This window comes from Rana temporaria, chromosome 8, assembly GCF_905171775.1.
Source record: "Rana temporaria chromosome 8, aRanTem1.1, whole genome shotgun sequence".
NCBI lineage: Eukaryota > Metazoa > Chordata > Amphibia > Anura > Ranidae > Rana > Rana temporaria.
The window spans coordinates 18,207,138-18,235,086 of record NC_053496.1 but is presented as its reverse complement, the minus strand read 5'-3'; the positions used below and the strand labels follow the sequence as shown (position 1 = coordinate 18,235,086).

Sequence of the window (27,949 nt, the reverse complement as noted above, 5' to 3'; positions counted from 1 at the left end):
CAGAAGACAGCAGGGACCTGTGGGTTTGCGCAGTGCGACTCGCGCATGCGCAGTAGGGAACCAGGAAGTGAAGCCACAAGGCTTCACTTCCTGATTCCCTTACCGAAGATGGCGGCAGCAGCACCCGAGAGCCGACAGGCAGATCGGCTTCGGCTGCCGACATTGTGGGCGCCCTGGACAGGTAAGTGTCCATATATTAAAAGTCAGCAGCTGCAGTATTTGTAGCTGCTGACTTTTTTTTTTTTTTCGACGGAACTCCGCTTTAAGGACGTCTGACTCTATTAACTTCTTCAGTTGATCTGTAATTGTATCCAAAAGACCTCTATCTTGGAGTAAAGATGTTTGGTTTACATCAACTTGCAGGATAAATGTATAAATAACAGTTGCAAATATATTATTTCTTAACCACTTCACCCCTGGAAGATTTTACCCCCTTCCTTACCAGAGCACTTTTTACAATTTGGCACTCTCTTGCTTTAACTGACAATTGTGCGGTTGTTCCAAGCTGTACTCAAATGAAATTTGCATCCTTTTTTTGGCCATAAATGTCTTTCTTTTGGTGGTATTTGATCACCTCTGCGGTTTTTATTTTTTTGCGCTATAAACAAAAAATAATTACTATCCCATATAAAACAATAACAAATAAAAAATAAAAATGTCTTAATTAGTTTAGGCCAATATATATTTTTCTACATATTTTTGGTAAAACAAAATTGCAATAAGCATATATTGATTGGTTTGCGCAAAAGTTAGTGTCTACAAGCTATGGGAAAGATTTTATTGCATTTTCTGTTTTTTTTTTTTTTTTAAATGCTGTTGAGCTGTGAACCGCAGAGGTGATCAAATACCACCAAAATAAAGCTCTATTTGTGGGTAAATAATAAACTATCCCCTATTTTGTAGACGCTATAACTTTTGCGCAAACCAATTAATAAAACGCTTATTGTGATTTTTTTTTTTTTACTAAAAATACGTAGAAGAATACATATCGGCCTAAAATGAGGAAAAAAATATTTTTTTATAGATTTTTTGGGGATATTTATTAAAGCAAAAAGTAGAAATATTGCTTTTTTTTCCTAAATTGGCGCTCTATTTTTGTTTATAGCACGAAAAAAAAAAAAATACAGCGGAGGTAATCAAATACCACCAAAAGAAAACTCTACTTGTGGGAAAAAAAGGACGTCAATTGTGTTTGGGAGCCACGTCGCACGACCGCGCAGTTGTCAGTTAAAGCGACGCAGTGCTGAATTACAAAAAGTGGCCCGGTCATTTGGCAGGCAAATGGTTCGGGGCTGAAGTGGTTAAATGGCCTGCGCTCTTCAAAAAGGTTGAGCACTCCTGTTTTAAATCAATCTGTTGAGTGCTGATGCCGATCACTATTTGAAAGTGCTATTGCCTGGCTTTCTCAGCCTTGTTTCAGTACTACAGTCTTAATATCTTATCTGCATAATTGTTCTAGTCCAGGGGTGTCGAACTCCATTTCATTGTGGGCCGCATCAGCATTATGATTGCCCTCAAATGGGCCGGTTTTATCTGTAAGATTAGATGTCCAGTGCATCCCCTCCCCCTTACATTATATGTCAAGAGCCACCATCAGAAGACAAGTCCCCCACTCTCCTCTATATCACAGTGCACCCCCCTTTTCTTATGCTGCTGCTGGGAAGAAGCTGGATGCATTGCTTGAAAGCATAAAGTAAGGGTCTGCAGTAGGACCAGAGGAGGGCTGGAGGTCTCCTGCAGGTGCAGGAGAGGTGCAAGGGCCACATAAAATGGCCTGGAGGGCTGGATTCGGCCCGCGGGCCTTGTGTTTTGACACCTTTGTTCTAGTCTATTATTGTAACCAGGGCTTTTTTTCTGAAATAATAGCTGCTGGAACTCAACCACGACCCCCCAAAACCCCTCCCCTACACACACCCTCCAAATCACATCAAATAGTGGGTGTGGTCAGTCAAATTTCACGAACAGTAGGAGGGTCTTAAATGGGCATTAAATTCCAGGATTGCATTACATACAGAGTGCAGAGTTCAGGGGGGTTACACAGAGTGCAGAGCTGTCACTTGTTGTGTTTACAAGTGACTGTGTTTACAAGTGACTGTGTTTACAAGTGACTGTGTTTACAAGTGACTGTGTTTACAAGTGACTGTGTTTACAAGTGACTGTGTTTACAAGTGACTGTGTTTACAAGTGACTGTGTTTACAAGTGACTGTGTTTACAAGTGACTGTGTTTACAAGTGACTGTGTTTACAAGTGACTGTGTTTACAAGTGACTGTGTTTACAAGTGACTGTGTTTACAAGTGACTGTGTTTACAAGTGACTGTGTTGAGCAGGTGTATTGTCACATTCTGCTGCCTAGCGTAGAATGCTGCGGAAGTCACGCGGCGGACAACTGCGCATGCGCAATGCGTTCCAACCGCAAGTGCGATGCGTTCCACAAGATTTACGACACTACCCTTAAGTGAACCCATCACAATTTGTCACGGAAGTGACGTATTACCATACACGGAGCGGGGGAGAGAGACACATTCAAAGCGAGGGAGAAATAGAGATATAGAGATATTGAGATACATTCAGAGCAAGAGAGGTATACAGATATAGAGATACTGAGAGAGAACCGGGGCTCAGGGAGGGGATTACCTCCCCTATGTGCATTACTTCCCTTATATAAAATATATGTACACCATCTCTCTCGCTCTGAATGTATCTCAGTATCTATATATCTCTATTTCTCTCTCGCTCTGAATGTGTGTCTCTCTCTCCCCCCGCTCCGTGTATGGTAATACATCACTTCCGTGACAAATTGTGATGGGTTCACTGAAGGGTAGTGTCAGAAATCCGTGGAATGCATCGCATTTGCCGTTGGAGCGCATTGCGCATGTGCAGTTGGCCGCCACGTGACTTCCACAGCATTCTGCGATAGGGAGCAGAATATGACAATACACCGGCACCAAAGGGTCTGCGCCAGAGGTGGTGGAACGGAGTTCCACCAAGTTCCACCTGAAAAAAAGCCCTGATTGTAACAAGTATTGCAGTCACTTGATCAGCATATCAACCTGCTACCTTGCATTTTCTGGAGTCAGCGCCAGTATCTTCACCATTTCTCCCACTACAGATTTCCTTTTAATCCTCGACACCCATCTAAGGGCAGCTTCTGTTTAGTTAAATTTTTTTGCTGGTCCCAGGAAAAAAAAAAAGCAGTCCATTTTATTTTATATACAGTAAATGGATGTGATTTGAAGCTCTCAATGGTAATTCAGTGAAATAATGTCACTTCTAAAGCTCACACTGACATTTCTTCAAGATTACACCAAAAAAAAAGAGAAAATTGGTTGTTTTCCAAATTAGTCACCTACGATATTTATGACTGGCTCGTTTCTTTAACACGTCCCATTGTAAATGATCCGGCCAGACCACATTAATCGGCCCTTTACATCACATTAATTTGAAATGTCATGGAATGGCAATAACTGTGAAATGAACTAATTGGCTCCATTTATACTGTTTCATTAATGTATTTTTTCCTTAGCCATGGAAAGCCAAATTACCTCTGTTCTTATAATTGAGGGTACCGGGTCTCACCACTCATAAGATATTTGAGTGACATTTCTGAGACATCACATTCGTACGTTTTACTGACATCAATCACTTTTTTTTTTCCTACCTGTACCAGAAGCCTCAATCATCTGTAATGCTGAGTAAAATAACATTGTTTAACAATATTAAAAAGCCATTAAGGTTTTATTGTATTTCTTGGTAACAAGGTTGATTTTTTTTTCTAAGAGCCGTTTCACACTGCCTGTGCCCAAAAAACGCTGGTGAAGCGCTGCTAAAACTAGCAGCGCTTTACCAGCGTTTTGTGTGCACTACCGGGTCGCCTTTAATCCCGCTAGCGGCCGAATAAAGGGTTAAAAGCGCAGCTGCCGAGGTGTTTGGCAGGCGCTTCCCATTGATTTCAATGGGAAGGGGCGCTTTAGGCGCAGTGTATACACCACTCCTAAAGTGCTGCAAAGAAGCTGCTTGCATGAATTTGTAAAAGCACTCAGGCTTTCATACTGGAATTGCAGATGAGGCTTTTTTCAGACGCTTTTTTTTTGTGCTAAAGCGCCTGAAAAACGCCTAGATTGTGAAAGGAGTCTTAAGGTTTATCTTATTTCACAGAACCGCTTGGAACCTCTTAGGCCCCTATCACACTGAGGAGTTTTTCAGGCGGTACAGCGCTAAAAATAGCGCTGCTATACCACCTGAAAAACTCCTGCACTGCATACTCAATGTGAAAGTCCGAGGGCTTTCACACGGAGGCGATGCGCTGTCGAGAGACAAAAAAATCTCCTGTCAGCAGCATCTTTGGAGCGGTGAGAGGAGCGGCGTGTATACCGCTCCTTCCCATTTAAAACAATGGGAATCTGCAGAGGCGCATTGCGGGCGGTATTAACCCTTTATCGGCCGCTAGCGGGAGTTAATACCGCACCGCTAGCGGTCGAATCCCGCGGCAAATCCGACGGTTTAGCTCCGCTATTTTTAGCGGCACTATACCGCCACTGTGGCTCCCGCCCCAGTGTGAAAGGGGCCTTAATGAAAAGCTTTTCTAATAAATTGAGAAAAAAAATAAACATTGGTCACCATCATAATTACTAGCGATTACCCTTCCCAAGTATTGCTGGGATTTGGGCCATGAAGATTTCACCAAATTTAAAGGGGTTTTAAAGGTACAATTCTTTTATTTTTTTTCCTAAATAGCTTCCTTTACCTTGGTGCAGTCCTCCTTCACTTACCTCATCCTTCCATTTTGCTTTTAAAAGTCCTTATTTCTAAAGAGAAATCCTCACTTCCTGTTCTTCTGTCTGTAACCCCACACAGTAATGCAAGGCTTTCTCCCTGGTGTGGAGTGTCGTGCTCGCCCTCTCCCTTGGACTACAGGAGAGTCAGGACGCTCTCTACGTTGCAGATGGAGAAAGGAGCTGTGTGTTAGTGGGCGTCCTGACTCTCCTGTAGTCCAAGGGAGGGGGCGAGCACGACACTCCACACCAGGGAGAAAGCCTTGCATTACTGTGTGGAGTTACAGACAGAAGAACAGGAAGTGAGGATTTCTCAGAAGAAATAAGGACATTTAAAAGCAAAATGGAAGGATGAGGTAAGTGAAGGAGGACGGCACTAAGGTAAAGGAAGCTATTTAGGAAAAATAAATTGTACCTTTACATCCCCTTTAAGGTTTATCTTATTTCACAGAACCGCTTGGAACCTCCTTAATGAAAAGCTTCAAATAAATTGAGAAAAAAATAAACCTTGATCACCATCATTATTACTAGTGAGTACCCTTCCCCTTTGCAAGTATTGCTGGGATTTGGGCCATGAAGATTTCACCAAATTTAACTGAGCTTGCACAATTTCTGAAAAATGTTTTGCTCCTCTTAAAAAGGTAAGATATGATTGTGTATTGTTTTTTTTCCCCCCTTTTTAGCAAAAAAGTACAGAAAAGTTACAGGGAAAGAGATCTATTCAGACACATTAGAAAGCACGCCAATGCTGGAGAAAGAAAAATTTCCACAAGAGTTCTTCCCAGAGGTATGTGTGAAATAATACCAGCTGTTCTTTACACCATAACATTGTTCTAAATTTGTTATTTAAAGTGATTGCAAAGTCTCGTGGTGTTTGTTATTTTTAACTAAAAAAAAATAAAAAATAATGCCATGCCTGCTCTGTGACATGGTTTTGCACAGAGCAGCCCAGATCCTCCTCTTCTGGGGTCTCTTCTGTGCTACTGGCCTCTCCCCCATAATGTCTTGCTATGGGGGCACCCGAGCCAAGCCACAGCTCTGTGTGTCCATTTACATGCCCCTTTTCTATTATTGGCCGACTGATTTTGATTGACAGCAGCGGGAGTCAATGGCTTTCTTAGCCAATGAGGAAAGGAGTCCTGGACAGCTGAGACACTGCTGCAACATCGCTGGATCTAGATGGGGCTCACGTAAGTATTAGTGGGGCTTCTGGACACAGATATTTTTTTTTTCAAAGTGCATAGAATGCATTAAAGAGGATGTCCGCTGAAAAAAAAAATATTAAAAGTCAGCAGCTACAAATACTGCAGCTGCTGACTTTTAATATCGGCACACTTGCCTGTCCTGGAGTCCAGCGCCGTCCGCAGCAGAGGACGAGCGATCGCTCGACAGTCTACTGCCACCCCGCCATCCTCGGTGAGGGAAGCAGGAAGTGAAGCGCTCCGGCTTCACTGCCTGGTTCCCTACGGCGCATGCACGAGTTGCGCTGCGCCTGCTGACTGGCTCCCGCTGTGCTCTGGGAGCCGAGTGTTCCCAGAGCACAACGGGGGGGGGGAGGACGGGAGGTGATGTCCTGCCTGCCTGCAGACTGTGGCCCGGAAGTGGGTGCAAATACCTGTCTTTAGACAGGTATCTGCACCCCCCTCCCCCTTAAAAGGTGTCAAATGTGACACCGGAGGGGGGAGGGTTCCGATCAGCGGGACTCCCCACTTAAGGGTGGAGCACCGCTTTAAGTGACCAAAAAAAACTTCTGCCTTTATAACCACTATAAAGTGCAATTCTAAGCAGCAAGAGTAATCTGTTAGCAAACTGTTAATGTCAAAGTAAAATCCACCACCGACTGCAAGCTCCTACGTGTTTACAGGTGTTAAACCTTCTAACACTGCAAGAAACTTATATAACACTATGGACTATTTTGGGGACCGTTTTCCACTACATTCAGTCCCCTTGGACTCCTTGACCCCTTTGGAAAATTTGGGGGAATAGGACCGCAAGACATATGGCGTCATATTCATCCAGATGATATCCAATTTTTTTTTTTTTATCAAAAATAAAGTTTATTGAGCACAATAGCAAACCGGAGGTTACATATATATATATATATATATATATATATATATATATATATATATATATATATGTATATGTATATGTATATGTATGTATATATATATATATATATATATATATATATATATATATATATAGCACCCAACAGCCATGTGACACAGAGCCATGACAGAGACCCTGCTGTTCTGCCTCACCTGCGTGATGATTGTAACCTGCTGTGCTGTAAGATACATATAATAGGACACAGTGAGTATTATTTCTCTATTGCCCACTCACTGTGTCCAAGTGCAGCCACGATCACCTCCTGCTCTTCCTTGTCAGCCGCTCAACTCTATCATATCTCATGAGAGAAGCAGCCAGGAGCCGAAAGGAAAATCGCTGTATCACTCCGCCTGCCGGGACTATTATAATAGTGGGGCGGCATGATGTACATGTGCCCGAAAACAAAGAAATAGTCCCTCCGCTGTGCTCCCCTCCTGGGCCCCTGTGTTGACCCGATGGGGTCCAGGAAATTTATATAACCACTCTGTAAGCAAGTGGAGGCGGGGAAGAGTTTAGAAAACATTTTTTTTTAAATGCAGTAAAGCATTTTAACCACTTGCCGCCCGCCAATGACAAATTGTGGTTGTAGAATCCTGACTGGACGTCATATGACGTCCTCAGGATTCTGAGCTGCTGCGCGACCCTGGGGTGTCGGACTGACACCCCGCAACACCGATCTCAGTAAAGAGTCTCTCACAGAGACTCTTTACCACGTGATCAGCCGTGTCCAACCACGGCTGATCACGATGTAAACAGGAAGAGCCGTTGACGGCTCTTCCGCACTCGCGTCTGACAGACGCGAGTAGAGGAGAGACGATCGGCGGCTCTCCTGACGGGGGGGTTCGCGCTGATTGTTTATCAGCGCAGCCCGCCCTCGGATCGCCACACTGGACCACCAGGGAAGCCCACCCTGGACCACCAGGGAAGGGCAACAACAAAAAAAAATTGCAGAGGTGATCAAATACCACCAAAAGAAAGCTCTATTTGTGGGGAAAAAAGGACGCCAATTTTGTTTGGGTACAGTGTAGCATGACCGCGCAATTGCCATTCAAAGTGCGACAGTGCTGAAAGCTGAAAATTGGCTTGGGCGGGAAGGTACGTAAGTGCCCTGTATGGAAGTGGTTAATAATGCCCGGGCCCCACTGTGTAGCTGATGGGGGCGGGCCCGGTACAACAGGGCTGGCTGTACTGGCCTATCAGGGGCCCTGCATGTCATATTTACAGTTGAAACAATCTCAGTCATTGTTGTTTGCTTATAACCATTACATTTTAGATTCACACCAGGTTTGGGTAGTAATTGTGCTTGGGGACTCATCACTTCAGCGTGGCTGAGAACAGAGTCGGCATCTTACATTGTAATACTGTAGGTGCGTCTTATTGCCCGAGAGAGGGTGGGAAATCTGGGGCGAAAAATATTGTCAAGGCCTAGTGCAGGAGGGAGCACCTTCTATTCCACACATGTGGAGGAGTCCTTCACCCATCTGTCACATATTTTATTAAACTTGCCTGGGCATGTTAGTATAGAACTTTTTTTGTATGGGAGAGTAATGTTCACTGTCCTTTTCCACTGCTGGATAGTAGGGGGGTGGCCAGTGGCGGCTGGTGAAGTTTTAGGATGGGGGGGCGCAAGACTCCGCCCTTCATTTTTGACCCCTCCCACTTCCCATAAGCCCCACCCCTTACATACTCCACCCACACCATCCCCTGTATTCCACCCATAGTATCAGGAGTATACAGCCCTAGCATCACAGGACAGTGTATACAGCCCTAGCATCACAGGACATAGTATACAGCTCTAGCATCACAGGACAGAGTATACAGCTCTAGCATCACAGGGCAGAGTATACAGCTCTAGCATCACAGGACAGAGTATACAGCGCTAGCATCACAGGACAGAGTATACAGCTCAGCCTCACAGATCAGGGTATGAAGGTATACATCATCTGTCCTGTATACAGCTAGCTATATACACCAACCTTCCTTCCTGTATATAGAGACCTTCCGACATAATCACTGACTGCAGATATACATCATATGTCCTGTATACAGCTATGTATACAGTAACAGGACATGCTGGGAGGTTAATTGGATCCTGTCTAAATTGACCCCAGTATGTGTATGAATGTGTGTTAGGGACCTTAGGTTGTAAGCTCCTTGAGGGTAGTGACTAATGTGACTGTACAATGTATATGTAAAGCGCTGCGTAAATTGACGGCGCTATAGAAGTACCTGAAATAAAATAAATACAATAATAATGATGTATATCTGCAGTCAGTGATGATGGAGGATGGTCTCTATATACAGATGGGTGTATATAGCTGTATACATTACAGGACAGATGTACTCACAATTTGTGACTATTATGTAGTGTAACATAGTCAGCACATGGCATGGCAGAAATCCCCAAAATCATGTATTGCAAAGCAGCCAACGAGACATGATGTGGCACACTCACTGACACTGTCTGACACCCTGAGGCTCCAGTCATTGTATAATACACCCATCATCGTCATCATCATCATCATACTCCTCATCATTGTATAATACACCCGTCATCGTCATCCCCATATTATACACCCATCATCATCATCATACTCCTCATCATTGTATAATACACACATCATCGTCATCCCCATATTATACACCCATCATTATCATCATCATCATACTCCTCATCATTGTATAATACACCCATCATCCCCATATTATACACCCATCATTATCATCATCATCATACTCCTCATCATTGTATAATACACCCATCATCGTCATCCCCATATTATACACCCATCATTATCATCATCATACTCCTCATTGTATAATACACCCATCATCGTCATCCCCATATTATACACCCATCATCATCATCATTGTATAATACACCCGTCATCATCATCCTCATCCTTGTAATACACCCAGGTTTAACAAACAGTTGAATTCTAAAATAGTGGATGCTTCTAATCTAGAAGCATGGAGCACCAGCCCTGGTTTTATGAGATGATCTTTCTTCTCCTTTAGCCTGGGTTCACACTGATTGTAATGCGGGAACCAGTGCGATTTCAGCGTTGGTTCCCGCATCTCTCCTGCTGGCAGTTCACACTGCCCTCTGCGAACAGCTGCGGGTGTCATTACAATGTAAATGGCACCCCCAGATCGGTTCACAGATCGCAGTGTGAACTGTGAACTCACACAGAAATCGCATCGCATAGGTGAGAACACCCATGCGATCCAATTTCAGTGTGGGGGGGAAATAAGTCCCTGCACTTTTTTTCCCTGCGAATCTAATGCGAGTTCAGCCAAACAACTGTATGGCTGAACTCACATCTCACTGACATCGCATGCGATTCGCACCGCAGTGCGGGTGCAAATCACATGCCATGTCTTAGATCGCAGTAGTCTGAACCTGGGCTCATACCCTACCTCCAGTAGGTAATCAGAGAAACCAACAGAACAAATGCAGGTAAGTAAAGAGTTAACCTATGTCCTCAAGTTCAATAAACAGTGAGATAGCAGCAGTCTGAGGGTAAGGTGCAGAGGCGTCTCTAGGGGGGGGCCAGAGGGGGCCCTGACCCCCCCAACATTATGCTGTGCCCCACCATGTGCCCCCCAAAAAAAAAAAATTTTTTTTTTTTTTTTTTTGCTTTTTTTTTTTTTTTTTTTCGGGCCGCCGCTGGCGTAACAGTCTCTTCTGAGAGGGAGCGCGTCCCCAGTCAGCTCTGCGGGGCATTCCTCCCCCTCTCTCTGCTCGCTGACACTGCATAACGTGAGCATTCACACCACAGCCGCCCGATCTGCTCCTTCCCCTGCATCCTCATTGGCACGGAGAAGAGCGAGTTGCAGAAAGGACTCCATGAGCACTGTGGGGGAGGGGAGCCCAAGCCTTCATCTCAGTTACTGAAAAAACAGACTGATTTCTCCCCATCTTAGGACAGGAGAACCAGCCTGTAAATTCCGAGAGTGGTGACTGCAAGCTGAGCCAAGTGTCAGTCTATGACACTCTTTTACAGCCCAGCGAGTCTAGCCACCTCCCCCCCACTCTCCTCACATACGAGCAGGGAGGAATAAAGCTCCTCTCCTTCTCCTTTTAGTCCCGCCCACACTATCTCGGTGTGCTGTATCTGAAGAGAGGGGATGTGTGTTCAGGAAATATGAAAATCAGCAGCATGTGTGTGAATGATGCCTGAGATTCTAGCCTGGACCGTGGGTATGTGTGTGCACTGCAGACTGCAGTACACTGTAATCACTGAACTGCATTATCTCTATCCCTTCTCTCCCCCATTTGTCTCCCTCCCCCTCTCCTGTTCTTTCAAGACATTCACAATTTACTTTCTGTAACGGTCACCACCGTTTACGATATTCCAATCCATCGCCCCACGACAGGTTATCCGACAGTCCGACAGACATCAGACACGACCCATTTCATTTCCCAGAATAAACGAGACAAAACAAGCTCTGGTACTGGCTCCAAAATGAATGAATGAATCCTTTAATGGTAACTTAGCTTTGTTATATACAGTACAAGCATGTTACAGTTAATCACAGGGACAAAGACACACTCCACCCACACATCACACAATGGGGGGCTTCATACACATTCTTTTAGATAATGACATTCCGATGAGTTAATTACTACTCATTACCCAGACGGTCTGGCTCCGCATTTAGAGGGGTTAATTACTACAGCTTGACAAGTCACATTCCACATCTTAACAGTGTCATTAGCATACACAATGAACAGGTCTTAGGAGCAGACCTAATTAGCACAATGGACACAAAACAGTATTAGCATCACACAAAGGAATGTCTAGGAGCAGACTCAATTAACACCTCAAAAGCATGTGTCCCCCCATTGAATGAAAACACTCTATTGACCTGTCGGAGTCAGACTTTAACAACTTGTAATATTTCAAGATATCCTGCAATACATGAATTATCAGTAATGTCCCATCTCATGTAATTTATAATTATCATTTCTCAGTCACCCTATGCCCAAAAGGGCATAGTGACGCTGGCACAGGAGTAAACCCCATCCTTCAAAAGTCTCTGAGTGTCACGGGCCATTCTGTTACACTTTCACTTTCAGTTAGGCAGGTATTATACAATGCAAATTTTTTTCCTACATCCACAGATTGCAGGAAAGAAACTTGCATGATTCCCCCATCAACACAAACAGTGCTGACGGGAATATCCCTCCTGCCCAGCAATTGTATTCTATACAGCAACCACTGGTGATAATCATAAGAGAATCTGCTCATTAATGGTTCAAATCTCAGCCCGTTCCTGCTGAACCAGCTGAGATTTAAACTGTCTATGGCTGGTCTTAGCTCTTAGGCAGCCCATACATTGATCACTTTTTTTCATTCAACTATTAGGTTGAATAAAAAAAAAAGAAATGATCCAATTTCCCCATCTACACATTATAGGTGGATGGGGGAATCGTCCCAGTGTGGACCAGTGCTGGAACAACCAGAGTTACTGTCCTGTCCTGGCTATTCACAGCGCTGGTCTCTGTCTCCACAGCAGCGGCGGCAGCACATTGGAAGCCAGAGCTGGTTACTTTATGGGGCTGATGTACAGGAGGGCCAGCACAATTTGTTGTTAGAGATGGGCTGGGCAGGTTCAAAATTTCACATGCCAGAGCCTGCCAGGAAGCCCACACTGCACAGCGCCAATCACAGGCAGTGAGACATTTCACGGTCCGCAGCTGCACAGATCAGGAAATGTCTCACTGCCTGTGATTAGCACTGTGGAGTGTTGGCTTCCTGGCGGGATCGGGCATGTGGGATTTCAAACACACCCGAGCCCATCTCTATTGGTTGTAGACAGTTGAGCTGATCTGACTGGGAGCATCACCTGGATCACATCCCAATCAGCATGTCAACAGAGAAGGTTATACAGCATTACTGCTGCTAGGTGACCAGCTGGGGGCTGGGCTCTCTATAACCAATAGTGCCAGCCTTCCCCTGCATGCACCCATAATGTCACCAGCACTAGGTCCTAATAGACTGCCGCCGCTGCCAAGGAGACAGATGCCAGACCAGCGCTGTCAATAGCAGGGACAGGACAGCTGGGGAACCCCACTGTGGCAGAACACCAGGGCCCGGTGGCAAGACAACCTTTGCAACCCTGAAAGTTCTCCCACTGCTTTGGACCCTTATATTTTCTTGGTGTGCTGGTGACATATATCTCTTGTTTTCTGCCACCCTGGGAGGCCCCAGTATAGTAGGAAGGGAGCTCACGACAGAACATGTAAAAGGGCCCGTTGTGGGATCGTAGTAAAGGGCCCCAGGAGATTTTATATATATATATATATATATATATATATATATATATATATATATATATATATAAATTGCATTTTATAGTTGGCCCCCTACTTTTTTCCCTGTCCCCCCATGTGCCCCCCCTAAATATGAAAGCTGGAGACGCCACTGGTAAGGTGTCACAGGGGAAGAACGTTATCTCCTGCAATATATAAGGCTGAGCCTAGTGTGCAGTGAGCTGTTATCAGGAGTCAGTGAAACATTTACTTCCCCCCCTCCCCCCAGTCCTGATCCTCCGTGTACGGTACCTTCTCTGTTTTCAGTGTGCACTGCTGGCTGTCACATGGAGATGGATGGAGGAAGGAGGCAGGCTGCAGTGTGAGCCTAGTACTTCAAATGCAGCCAGTGTACATCCACATAGGAGCAGAAAGGAAAAAATAAGTAGTCCCTCCAGCTACAGTCTTCCTGACTTCACTAGAACAGAAAGTGAAAGTAAGACGGCTGCTGGGGGGGAAGCACCTCCCAAGTCCTACAGTGATTGCTAATGGTCAGACACACAGACAGGCAGAAGTCTGACCAATGAGAGTGCTGGGGCTATTAGCTCTGCGCCTCGAATCAACACAAAACCCTGCAAATGTAGTGTCTCGCCTGCAATCACGGGATTGCAGTGACATGAACGCTCCCATCGTTCACAGTGACCAGCGCCCTAGCAGAGTAAACTTAAAGAACTTAAAAAAAAAAAAAATTTAAAGGGACCTTTTTTTTTTTTTTTTTTTCTTTTTTTTTTTTTTCATTTTTTTTTTGCAGCCTTGGGGGGGTGGGGGGCGGCGCCCAGGCGCCCCCTATGGACGGGCCGCCACTGGGGGTGGCTCTAAGCCAAAGTTGGGCTATCTGCATTCAGATGATATCCAATTTACATGCCATTCCAAATCTCACAACTCTTTGACCCGTATTGATTTGGTATTGGGTACTGCTGAAATGTTGCCATATGTCTCTTATGTTACTATAGAACCAAGCAGGGCTTTCAGATCATTCATTATTGGTAACTGCTATGGTTCCTACCCGGATCAGTATTTGGAGGAGCTGGCACTTTAACCCATCTTGGTTGCTACTTTTTCAGTCTTCTTCTCGAATTATGTCTGGCCTTTGCTTTTTTTTCATGAGGTAAAAAATGGCTCGGCCTCTAGAAATGTAATATGGGACTCAAAAGCATGTTTGCGAGGCCCTACTCTTCTGCTGTTATTTTATTCCGATTTTTAAGGCATCTGAGTAAAATTATCTTCCTGACTCTATGTATAATGCCACAATAGTGATGGTCCATAAAACAGATACAAGACCCTATGACACTTGATTTATATCAACCCTTTTCTCCTCTTCCAGTTGATATTGCATCAACAGTTCTTGAAAAATGTGGCTTTAGTAAGAACTTCTGTTTTTTGAGTCCATCTATAATATGCTAAAATCCAGAGCTTTGGTTCATGCAAATGATCTTTTTTGTTTCTCCTCTTTTTAGCTACAGCGCAGAACGAGGCAAGGATGCCCTTTGTCAACCCTTCTTTTGTGGTCGCTATTTAACCATTGGCATGTTTGCGCCACCAAAGCACTGGAGTGATTGGGTTTTGTAGAGGCCAGGAAGAGAAGCCCGCTTTATGCGGGTGACATGTTCTCTTCCTGCCCAATACACAGTCCTCCCAAGAGGCTCTGCCCCTCATTACTGAATTTGGAGTGTTTTTTTAATCCTAAAAAAAAAAAAAAAGATTTCCTTCTAGCAACCTTAACAGGTCAATTTCCTTAATATTAAAGGGTTTGTAAAGGATTTTTTTTTATTTATCTTAATAGCTTCCTTTACCTCAATGCAGTGCTGTTTTCATGTCCTCATTGTTCGTTTTTGCTCTCAAGTTGCTGTAATTCTTCTCCGATCTCCACACTTCCTGGTTGTCGGTTTCCTGATAACCACAGTCCTGGGAGCGTTCTCTCTGTGGTCACTAATCAAGGAGGTGTGATTACTGTGTGTCTAAAACCCCTCAGCACCAATCAGTTTAGTTTTCCTAACCATCACTGCCCTGTATTGGCTCTGTGGCTCTGTACATCACAGAAGCAGGAAACAACATACAACATGCAAAAACGAAACTAGAAACTGCAGGTACATTATATGATTGATTTGTATCTATTTTTAATCATTTTTAAAAGGAATCGGTTAACTATTATGTCTCTATACCCTGTAAACAGTCATTTCAGCAAAAACATTTTTTCCTTTACAACTCCTTTAAAACTCGTTGTCATCCATCATTTGCATATTTTTGGTGGAGATGTTCTCTGTACTGTGCAGAGGCACAAAATTATGCTATACCATATTATGAACATGAGGCTTACAGTTCAGTATATTGGCAGTAAAGGTTATCCTTCTTTGTCTTCGACTTGTTTTTTTACACAGGTTTAATCTCCAGCTTGGTACAGTGTCACTATCTGGTCTACCTTTGATTTACTGCTGCTGTTTATTGAGACGAACACGTTTCATAATTGAAAGTTAATGGCTGCCATTGTGCCTTTGTGAGGACATTCACACTCTCTGCATATATGATAATGGCCTCTCTCCGTTAACGAGCAACTGTTGAACAGTCCCGATTGTTCTCTCCCTGCTGTCATAAACAGCTAGTGAGTTGTAGCAGATTTAAAATATATGCAAAACATTCTTTGCTCGCCATCAAGCAATCTTTCTTCCCTTTTTTTTTTTTATGGCTGCCGCCCGGGGATTATCTTAGAGTAATTACTTTGATTGAGATATAATGTTATTCAAAATAATTACAAGCCACAGCATGGAAAATGAACAAAACTCTCTATGTGAATTTATGAGGCCGCTTGGCAAGACATGAGCCAGGAAATAGGCCTTTGGGATCAGCACTTGAGATAATGTTAGCTCATCTTAAAAAAAGCAGATTTGTGTAGTCTATCAGGGTTGAGTCATATAAAAATATATGTTTTCCTTAGCCATAGTGAGAAATCAGTTGTTATCATAGATCACGGATGCTGCTCCAAGCTCTTATGAAAGATGAATTAATTTCACTAATGCTTTAATGCAAACCTTTCATGGAGAAGGCTATGTGGCGATAACCTTACCGCAGCCTCTCCTTTCTTCGCCGTGATTTATGCCGTCTTTTAGCAGATGAAACTGCCTCTGTTCACAATCCGTCTGCTGCCTACAGGCATCATATTATTAAAGCCCAGCGAGACTCCACATTTGTAAGGCGGTAGGGATAAAAATATCCTTACCTTGAGTAGTGCATTTTGGGTATTGGGAATATGTTTAATCCATATCCCAGTCCCTAGTGCTATACTTAGCTGTCTTTCATGGCCGGTGTAGGAGATGAACAAACAAGTTGCACCTTATTGATCCAGGAGTATGTTAAGCAGTTAATTCTGCGTTGGCCTGGATGTGTTGATTGGGCAGGATGTTTATTCGCCGTCATTCATTTACACTTTAACTGCTACAGAAAAAAATGCAACCTGGTGATCAGTAGCCTAGTATAGAGATCGACACAGAAGTTTGAGGCCCCATTCACAAGAGCATTTTCAAACCTGTGTTTTATATGCAGTAAGGCTTTGTTCACGTGGCCGTACATATGTATTGGCCTGTCTGAGGGCTGTATTTGCCCACACAAGGAAAATCGATCCCATAGAGTGAAACTAGGACTTTTCACATCTGAATCACGCAGTGTGTCTTGCGGAGTCCCTCAGGGATCTCCCTAATCGCCCGTGCTATTCAATATTTACCTCCGCCCACTCCTAAAAATTATTAGTAATCCCGACCTTCTCTATCACTCCTACACGGATGACACGCAACTTTATTTTCGTATCGGCGACAAAAAAAAAAACACTACCCTGCATTGGAACAATGCCTCACTCAGACATCTGGATGATGGAGAGTCACCTCAAACTCAATGGAGCAAAAACAGAAATACTTCAACTCCATAGAAACCGGAGGAAACTGGCCAGGACCAATGAGAGGGAGCAGACGAGTAGTGTTATGTTACTAGGCAGAATGGGGAGATGCTGTGTTAACACTGGCATCTCCCCGTTCTTCAGCTTGGTGACCCAATCGCGGGACACCGCCGGACATCGAGTCCGCAGGCCCCGCGGGCACAGAGCTTGTGGCAGGCGCGCTGCGGCAAATTCAAACTGACGTATAACTGAAATATACGTCGATTTGCCTCTCGTGCCATTCTGACAACGTATATGTACAGGAGCCAGTCCTTAACTGGTTAATTCTGAAAACGGCTACATGCCCAGTTATAAGATGGTGTGCACACTTATACAACCACTTTATCTATTTATTTTTTACTCCCCCCCCCCCCCCCCCCCCTTAAAGATTTCAGTTTGTTTTTCAACTGAGTTGTACAGTTTATAGGTCACATTAAAGGTAGAAAAAGTTATGAAATTATTTATCTTTCACTCATTTTTACACATCACAGAAACCTGACATTTTAACAGGGGTGTGTAGACTTTGTATATCCATTGCGTATATGTGTGTGTGTGTGTGTGTGTATATATATATATATTAGAGGTGCACCGAAATGGAAATTTCAGAACCGAAACGAAACCAAAATAAAAAGTCAGGCCGAAACTGAAAATGACTTATTTTTTTTATTTTTTATAATTGTATGGTAAAACACCACCCCCACCTCCTGCCCCTCAACCCCCTGCCACAGTGCCACCATCACCTCCTGCCCCACAACCTCCTGCCACAGTGCCACCATCACCTCCTGTCCCACATCTCCTGCCACAGTGCCACCATCACCTCCTGCCCCTCAACCTCCTGCCACAGTGCCACCATCACCTCCTGCCCCTCAACCTCCTGCCACAGTGCCACCATCACCTCCTGCCCCACAACCTCCTGCCACAGTGCCACCATCACTTCCTGCCCCACAACCTCCTGCCACAGTGCCACCTTCACCTCCTGCCCCACAACCTCCTGCCACAGTGCCACCATCACCTTCTGCCACCATCTTCTTTATTACCTTGAAGCAGTGCTGGACTCTGGGCTGTGCTGCCTGTCACGGCTCCGTCCTCTGCCTCTGCCTATGGCGAGTGTCACTGCCAAAGTGTCCCTCCTGAGTCCTCCTGACTCGATCGGCTATTCAAAAATGGCGCCGGGTGGCGCCATTACGTATCTGTGCATGCGCCGAGCGAATACAAGCTTTCCCGAGCCCGAAGCCGGCCGGGCTCGGGAAAGCTCGTATCCGCTCGGCTGGGCGGCGCATGCACAGATACATAATGGCGCCACCCGGCGCCATTTTTGAATAGCCGATCGAGTCAGAAAAACTCAGGAGGGACACTTTGGCAGTGACACTCGCCATAGGCAGAGGCAGAAGACGGAGCCGTGACAGCCCAGCGGCCATCATTTTTACGGGCACCCGATGCCCATATCGTCAATTTTTATGCTGTTTCGGCATGTCGCCAAAACAGCTGTTTTCGGCCGATATGTATCGGCCACTGATATATCGGTGCATCCCTAATATATATATTTACATAATATACAGTGATACACACCTGGCCCTGGGACACGCTTGTGGTCTTACCTACAACAAGCGGTCTCTGTTCAGATTACCCCTTCGCTGCTGGTATACCCTAACCCAGGGGTGTCAAACTGGCGGCCCTCCAGCTGTTGCAAAAACGTACAAGTCCCATGAGGCATTGAAAGGCTAACAGTTACAAGCATGACTCTCACAGGCAGAGGCATGATGGGACTTGTAGTTTCGGAACAGCTGGAGGGCTGCCAGTTTGACACCCCTGCCCTAACCGGTCACCTCCAGCCTTGTATACGGCTCTCATAGTAACTGCCGCCTATTACCAGATAGGTCCCAGGGCCCTTTAACTCTCAATACTTTTACACAGTCACCACAGGTCCTCTTTGCGCTGGGGCAACCTTACCAACTAAGCCTCCGAGGTTCCACTGTGTGTGTGTTAAATATATATATATATATATATATATATATATATATATATATATATATATATATATATATATATATATATATATATATATACACACACATATATACTCCGCCAGGGAAGGCAAGGAGATAGGCGGGTGGTTGGCCAGGATTTGAGCCAAGGCAGAAGAAAATGCGAGCAAAGCTGAATGGGCATGCGCCCGAAACGGAAGAAATATTCCCTCCGCTCCGACCAGCACATGACCATCAGAAAGGGGCACAGATAATGGGGGAAAAATACAACCCCCCTATGCTAGTAGGCACGGCGGAGCGGGGGTGTGTAATTCTATTTTTTTAATTTAAATTCTGCACTGATTGTCTTTGAAATTGCCCCTGCCCCCTATTAAATCCAATCTGGGGACAAAACCAGGGACAGACTTGGTCCGGAGACAGTGTCCTCAATCAGGGGACTGTCCCCTGAAACTTTTGATGTCTGGTCACCCTATCTTACAAGTCTTGCATTGAAGTAACATGAACACATTGATTTTCACACGCACACACCTTGTGGAGGTGGGGGTTGTCACATTGAACGGTTCTGTTTGTGAGGGGGCGGTGGAGTTACATAGGAGGTTTGTGTGTGTGTGTCAGAGGGTGGAGTCACATTGGTGGTGTCTGAGGTAATTTTAGTCCTTTAGAGCTCCCCTTTATAGCAGCATATTGAAGGTATGTAGCATAATAACTTCACTCCTGAGAATTCCCACCATGTTGGAAATTGTGTCTGAGGTAACGGACTGCACAGTATAGAAAGATAAGTGTCTCCCATTTGACATGTTTCTGAGGTAACTTCTCTAAAATAATTTTCTGAGCCCATAAACACACATTACTGTATTTAAACTTGTGACATATATTTCTAAAAACAAACAATTTGGCAGGAGAGGGAGAGTATTAAGAGGTGACCACAAATCGCCTTTGGCCGTTTTTACACTAATGCTAAAAACACAAGAAAAACGCAATACAAATCCTATGGAACTCTTTACACCAATGTGCTGCGGCGTATTTTGAAAAGTTCTGCTTTCTACATCTTCGGTGCACCAAAAACACTTCTCCCTATTTAAATATATGGGAAAATGTATTAAAAGCGCATTGTGGTTGAATTTTTTGGGCGGTTTTAACATGATTTTATTTTATTTTTTTCAATGAAGCATTGTGAAAGGGCCCTTTAAAAGATTTTTAAGGGTTGGTTCACCTTTACCAAAAAAATATAAAAAAATAACCCCTATGCAGATAAAGGGCATCTGCAGACAAAAACAAACTGTGCAGATTTGAATAATGAATAATGCACTTGCTGTAGGTGTAGGCAACCTCGGCCCTCCAGCTGTGATGAAACTACAAGTCCCATGAGACATTGCAAGACCCTGACAATCACAGGGATGACCCCTAGAGGCAGAGGCATGATGGGATTTGTAGTTTCACCACAGCTGGAGTGCTGAGGTTGCCTACTCCTGGTGTAGGCCATTTATTGTACATACCTCAGAAAGCCTGACTGGAAAAAACTCCCAGACCGTTTTTTTGGAATGTTGCTAAGAAGGACTTGGCTTTTTCTATTCATTTTTATCACATGAGTCAGTGCTCCTACACTGAGCTCAGTGCTACTGCATTTGGGGGGTGTGGGGGGGCTTTAATTGTGGGGCGTGAACAGTAACAGAATATTCAATTTTGGTCAAAGCTGCACAGCTGTCGCTTATCTGTCTAGGCAGATTTTTGAGAACGGTGAACCAATCCTTTAAGCACTAAAGCCCCAGACCATGTGGCTGGCCAAAGACCAGGCCATTTTTTGCGATTCGGCACTGCGTTGCTTTAACTGACAATTGCACGGTCGTGCGGCGTGGCTCCCAAACCAAATGGACTCCCCCCCCCCCCCCCCCCCCACAAATAGAGATTTATTTTGGTGGTATTTGATCAGCTCTGTGTTTTTTTATTTTTTGCGCTATCAACAAAAATAGAGCGACAATTTTGAAAAAAAATTATATTTTTTACTTTTTCCTATAATATATATGCCCAAAATTTTTATAAGAAATGATTTTTGGTAAAAAAAATCGCAATAAGCGCTGGATTTGCGCAAAAGTTAAAGCGTCTACAAAATAGGTGATAGTTTTATGGCATTTTTATTAACCACTCAAGGACCGCCGCACGACTATATACGTCGACAGAATGGCACGGCTGGGCATATGGACGTATATATGGCCTCTTTAAGAGCCCAGCTGTGGGTCGCGAGCGCGCTGGCGCGCTCGTGACCCGGTCAGAAGCTCTGTGACCGCGAAACCCGCAGACCTGGTCGCTGTGGGTGTCCTGCGATCGGGTCACAGGAGCTGAAGAACGGGGAGAGGGGAGTAAACAAACCTTCCCCGTTCTCTGTAGGAATGTCAGTGATCGTCTGTTCTTTGAAATGGGGAACGACGATCACTGACGTCGCATGTCCAGCCCCACCCTGCCCCCCTACAGTAAGAAACACACATTAGGTCACACTTAACCCCTACAGTGCCCCTTAGTGGTTAACATCTTCACTGCCATTGTTATTTTCACAGTAATCGGTGCATTTTTATAGCACTTTTCACTGTGAAAATGACAATGGTCCCAAAAATGTGTCAAAAGTGTCCGATGCGTCCGCCGTAATGTCGCAGTCACGAAAAAAATCACTGATCGCCACCATTAGTAGTAAAAAAAAATATTAATAAAAATGCCATAAAACTATCCCCTATTTTGTAAACGCTATACATTTTGCGCAAACCAATCGATAAATATGTAGAATACGTATCGGCCTAAAATGAGGAAAAAAGTTTTTTTTTATATATTTTTGGGGGATATTTATTATAGCAAAAAGTGATCAAATACCACCAAAAGAAAGCTCTATTTGTGGGGAAAAAAGGACACCAATTTTGTTTGGGAGCCACGTGGCACGACTGCGCAATTGTCAGTTAAAGCGACGCATTGCCGAATCGCAAAAAGGGGCAAGGTCCTTTACCTGCATAATGATCCGGGTCTTAACCACATCAATACCAGCCCATTGTAAAATGACGTCCACAAAGTACCTCTACCGATCCGGGTGGACGTCATATGACGTCCTGGGCTTTGTGGGGGGATATCTGAATGATGCCTGCAGCTAGAGGCATCATTCAGATATCCTTCTCTTCTGCCGGCGATTCTGCACAACGTAAGAACGATCATAGTGGCGATTCCGCTGCTAGATCGTTCTTACAGGCGGCGGGGGGGACATCCCCCCCTCCCGCCGCCATCCGGTGCTTCTCCAGGCTCTCCCGTGCCATCGGGGGCCCGGAGAACAAATCGTCCGGCGCTGGCAGGAAGCATAGAGATGACTGGTGACCAGATGGTCACCAGTCATCTCTATGACCGTCGGAGGACCCGGGCGCAATGTGATGACGTCACGCCCGTAATCATGAGATCGGTGAATTTTTTTTCACCGATTTCATGCTTTCCAGCCTGGAGGAGAGATGTGGGGTCTTATTGACCCCGCATCTCTCCATAAAGAGGACCTGTCACACACATTCCTATTACAAGGGATGTTTACATTCCTTGTAATAGGAATAAAAGTGATAATAAAAAAAATAAAATAAAAAAAAAAAGTGTAAAAAAATAAATAAATATGTAAAAAAAATAAAAGAAATAAAAAATATATTTTTTAACGCCCCTGTCCCCAGTAGCTCGCGCGCAGAAGCAAATGCACACGCAAGTCCCGCCGACATATGTAAACGCCGTTTAAACCACATATGTGAGGTATCGCCGCGTGCGTTAGAGTGCCAGCAACAATTCTAGCACTAGATCTCCTCTGTAAATCTAAACTGGTAACCTGTAAAAAATGTCAAAGCGTTGTCTATGGAGATTTTTAAGTACTGAAGTTTGGCGCCATTCCATGAGTGTGCGCAATTTTAAAGCGTGACATGTTAGGTATCTATTTACTCGGTGTAACATCATCTTTCATATTTTACAAAAAAATTGGGCTAACTTTACTGTTTTGTTATTTTTTTAATTCATGAAACAGATTTTTTCCAAAAAAAAGGCGTTTGAAAAATTATTGCACAAATACCGTGCAAGATAAAACGTTTCAATGACTGTCGTTTTATTCCCTAGGGTGTCTGCTAAAAAAACATATATAATGTTTGGGAGTTCTGCGTAATTTTCTAGCAAAAAAAATATGATTTATACATGTAGGAGAGAAGTGCCAGAATAGGCCTGGTATGGATGTGTGTGTATAACAGCCCTGTATGGAAGTGGTTAACCGGTTAATAATGTTTTTTTTTTTTTTTTTACTAGTAATGGCCGCGATCAGCATTTTTTATCGTAACTGCGATATTATGGCGGACACTTTTGACACCATTTTTGGACCATTGTCATTTTTGCAGCAAACAGTGCTATAAAAATGCACTGATTACTGTAAAGATGACACTGGCAGAGAAGGAGTTAACCTGTAGGGGGCGCTGAGGGGGTTAATTGTGTCCTAGGGAGTGATTGTAACTGTTAGGGGACTATGCTACATGAAACGTCACCGATTGCTGTTCCCGATGAGAGGGAGCATATGATCAGTGACATGTCACATGGTGGCAAATTAAAGGGGACGTACCTGTACGCCCATTTGCCCAGCTGTGCCATTCTGTCAACGTAAATAGGTGTGCGGCGTCTAAAATGTAAAAATGAAACTAAATAGTTTTACATAATGGTGCAACATCCACACATGTAGGACACCCAACGTTATATTAATTTTGGCAACAAAGGACACAGTAGGGCTTATTTTCGGGGTAGGTCTTGCCATGTAATGTGATGTTTTCTCTCCCCCTCTCCCTCCCTGCCTGACAGGAATCCCCAGAGTGAACCGAGTTAAAATGCTTGTAAAATCCTATAATCCACTCTATTACAGTAGTATATAATGTACAATGTGTGCGTTTCTGCAATATAGTTGTGCCAAATACTTTCGTTATATCGCCGCTCTGCGCTTCTGTGACCCACCGGGGCTCTCTTCCCCACAATTATATTACAGAAACTCACACATTCTACATGTTCTATTACTGTAATAGAGTGGATTATAGGATTTTCCAAGCATTTTAAACTAGGACTTATTTTCGGGGTAGGGCTCATATTGCAGTGCTCTTAGAAAATAATGCTAGGTCTTATTTTCGGGGGAAGGTCTTACTTTCGGGGAAACTTTAGTGTAACTAAAAGGCAGGCTTCATCCACACGCCGGTTTGTATACTATTTTTGGGCAATTTTTAGCCATTTTGCCAAGGCACCACAGAAGAAACCTCAAGACATGCCGGTTGAAAGGGCTGCTCTACACCATAGAGGCAGTAAAGAGGGATGAAACTGCTATATTCAAGTTGGTAATTTTGGCTCTGAAAAATGGTAACTGTATCTGTGCTGTACACCAGTTCTGGATGTGTGGGTGGCTAAAAAGGCAAAAAAATATGATTTCCATAACTCTGCGCAATTGCACAGAAGCAGTGACTGAGCTCCTTTTAGTTTTTTTGCTAGTAATGAGGATGTGTAAATACCTTCTGTTATTGGATAACAATGCTGTATCTCATTATCTTTTAGATGTGCGATTTTCTGCTTTATTTTTCACCACCCTTACCACAACCTTAATGGTTGCACTGTCCCGCTTTTTGAAACAAAGAAACATTTATTAAACACGACATATACAATTTGGAAAATTAAAATCATAAAGCCAAGTGCAGAAGATAATCTGAGGTGCACCTGAAGGATGGGTGACATCAATGGCAGAAGCCCGAGTGAACTGTAGTATTCCCTTCTTCAGATCTAAGTTTAAAGGTCATGTCAGGAATTCAGCCACTTTCTAAAACCGTGAAAAAGGACATTATAGGTTAAAGGATAAGTTCACCTTTGGGCGCATGTTGCATTTTCCACCTGATTTTAGGGTGAAACATGTAACATTATCCCAGTGCTGGAGCTGAATTCCTGGACTTCAGCTCTAACCAATTACCATAAACAAAAAAGTTTTACCGCGCTAAAATATTAGAAATCTACAATAAATGTGAGCTGCAACAAAAAAGTGATATACACACAACAGTATATAAGAAAAAAGATTATAGTTGCGCTGATAAATGAAAAATTGAAAATGATAATCAAAATCCTAAATATTGATAAGACCAAGCAATAAAGTCCAAAGATTCCATAGTCCTCAAAATGCTTGGAATATTGATAGTGAAGAAATAATGCAGTGAAACCAAAAAAACGTAACCACCACCGGTGAAAACACCTTATGAGATATACGCTTACCAGAAGGCAAGCATGTTAGGCTTGCGGCTGAACCCCAGCCAGGGTCTTTACACTGGAACAGCCACTGACATCAGGGATGAGGATCCTCCCGATTGGCATAGATGGTATAATAATCCCAGGAGAAAGAGAATCACAATAGTGATGTACCATAAACACAGTATTGGCTAAATAGTAACACACTGAGGAAGAGAGAACCACCACCGACAGGAAGCACCAAATAGATTGCGCGCTTACCAGACAAATAAGCTTTGATAGCTTGCGGCTGAACCCCAGCCAGGGCCTTTATACCGGAACTGTCTCCAACATCACAGGCTCAGGGCTCTCCCAATTTCCAAAATGACAGTAAACCACCAAAAAAGATAAACTCACAATAGTGATGTACCGTAAAAAATGTATAAGTTTAATGTAAAAAATGCGCTTACAGAATGGCTTTCTTAAGTCTAAAAGGTCAGCCGGCCGGCTTCCACGAACGCCCGTCCTCATGGACCGTAACGCCACACGTCAGAACGTCTCCTTGCCCAACGTACGTTTCGTCAAATAATGACGTTGTCTGGGGAACTGGTTCCCCAGACGACGTCATTATTTGACGAAACGTACGTCGGGCAAGGAGACGTTCTGACGTGTGGCGTTACGGTCCATGAGGACGGGCGTTCGTGGAAGCCGGCCGTCTAACCAATTACCGCCCTTAGGATGTTATAAATGTCCTAGACTTTAAGTTGTTAAAACCAAGCTAATGGCTGCAGCTTTTCAGCTGCCTGATTCACTTCTATGATAGTGAGAAGGGCTGACTGCCCACCAGGCCCCAGCCACTGTCTGCTGTGGTTCCTATAAGGAGTATTTCATCACTTCCAGTATATATGTGCTAGATTAGCTGCAGTAATGGGCAGGGGAGACATTGGAGGGCTGATGAAACAAATGCTTTTGCAAACTATTTTCTACCTTATAAAAGTAGCAGTGACATCATTACATCCATTACATCGCCTGTGCAGAGATCCAACAGGTCCACTTAATGAAGAAAACTACAGTAGGGGGTGGAGACCAGACCAGTCATCCTGCACAAGCAGAGAGATTGCAGCTGTGACTGGCCTCTAGTACAGAAATCCCCTGCACAGTGTTTTATGCTGGATTACTGCCAGTGGCGGCTGGTGGTTTTTCCTTTTGGGGGGGGCGGCAAACATGCACCAACCCCCACCTGCTGGGCGTGGCGCGACACTGACCACCAGTGGCACCCACCGGCCACCTGGTCCGGCGGCACTTACCCGCTGTGTGGCGGGCTGTCCTCTCCTCGGGCTGTCTCTTCTCCTCCGCCAAAGCGCTAGGTGTCCAATAGAATCTCCTGGCACTTTGGCCAATCGGGAAACAGGTCTCACAGACCTGCCTCCTGATCGGTGGGGATGAACCATAGTGTGACCATAGCTAAAATTCGTTTGCTATTGTCACACAACAAGGTGGGCTCAGGACGCAGTGCTCCGTGCCCCAAGCCCACCCTATTTTGAAGCCTCTGGCTCTAATCATGTGCTTCAAAATACACACCTCCCGCCTATCCCCGCTATAGTTATTCATGTGTCTGGCATCCTAAAAGGGGTCGTGAGGGCGGCGGAGGTGTTCGGGGGTGCAGCACCCGTGTGCCCACAATGCACGGCCCGCCACTGATTACTGCACAGATTTGGATGAAATTGACACAGCACCCCAATATTCAAAGAAGAACACAAATGCCTCCTATCCTATAGTTCAGCTTTAGTTTTATTTGTCACAGAAAGTCATGAATCATTTTCAAAGGCCATTTTAATGGCAAAATGGTTTGTATGGAGCTTGTGTTATCTCAGTTTTAGCAGTGCATGGGTTACACTCAAAAATAATATTGAATTTCAAACATAGTGGTGGTACTTAGGAATCCTTCTCCCGTATTTCCTCCACAGGAAATTTTACAGGTGCTAAACGATCTACACTGAGTTCCTATGTGTCTCATCTCCTCCAGCAATTGTGATGAGGAAATACCCTTTATTTGAGAGCTGATCGGTAATAGAGCGCTTTGAACTAGCACCTGGGAACTAGAATGGTATTTATAGTACAGATCCATCAGTGAACAGTTTGCTCCATTGCTCCTGATTGTGCTTGCGGGAAAGCAATGTATTTATAGCCAGATTCTGAGTGTTTCAAGCACAACAGCGCCATGTATCAAATGCAGCAAAAATTTATTTCAACTGTTGTAAAACTCTAGAGGAGTTTAGGCTGGATAGACAGAGGAAGGACGAGCGAGCACATTGTAGAGAATAAATTGTCATTGGCAGCCATATTGCAGCTAGCCGTCTAGTGATGATGACCAAACATTTCATTGGCTGGCCCCAGAGCTAAGGTTGACCATATACAGTTCGATTCTTGGCCAGTTCAGCAAGCAACGGCCAAGATTCAAACCGTTATTGGGCAGGCTGAATCTACCAAGTTCATCGATCAACTTGGGTACAACCAATTCTCGTACAATTATTGCTGTCTTCCCTGGTTGCAGGGAAGAAATTTGCACCATGTATGGCCTGCCTCAGTCTTTGCAGTTCTGGCGGCCCTAG

At 44.2% G+C, this 27,949-nt stretch overlaps 1 protein-coding gene across 2 annotated transcripts in view; it reads left to right on the top strand.

The window, feature by feature from the left end:
* INPP5A (inositol polyphosphate-5-phosphatase A) overlaps window positions 1–27,949 on the top strand; it is a 599,826-nt gene that overhangs the window by 299,256 nt on the left and 272,621 nt on the right. For both annotated transcript variants that reach the window (XM_040361359.1, XM_040361360.1), the window contains exon 6: window positions 5,458–5,561. In XM_040361359.1, the coding sequence (XP_040217293.1) occupies window positions 5,458–5,561 (104 nt within the window). The remainder of the gene's footprint in view (window positions 1–5,457; window positions 5,562–27,949) is intronic.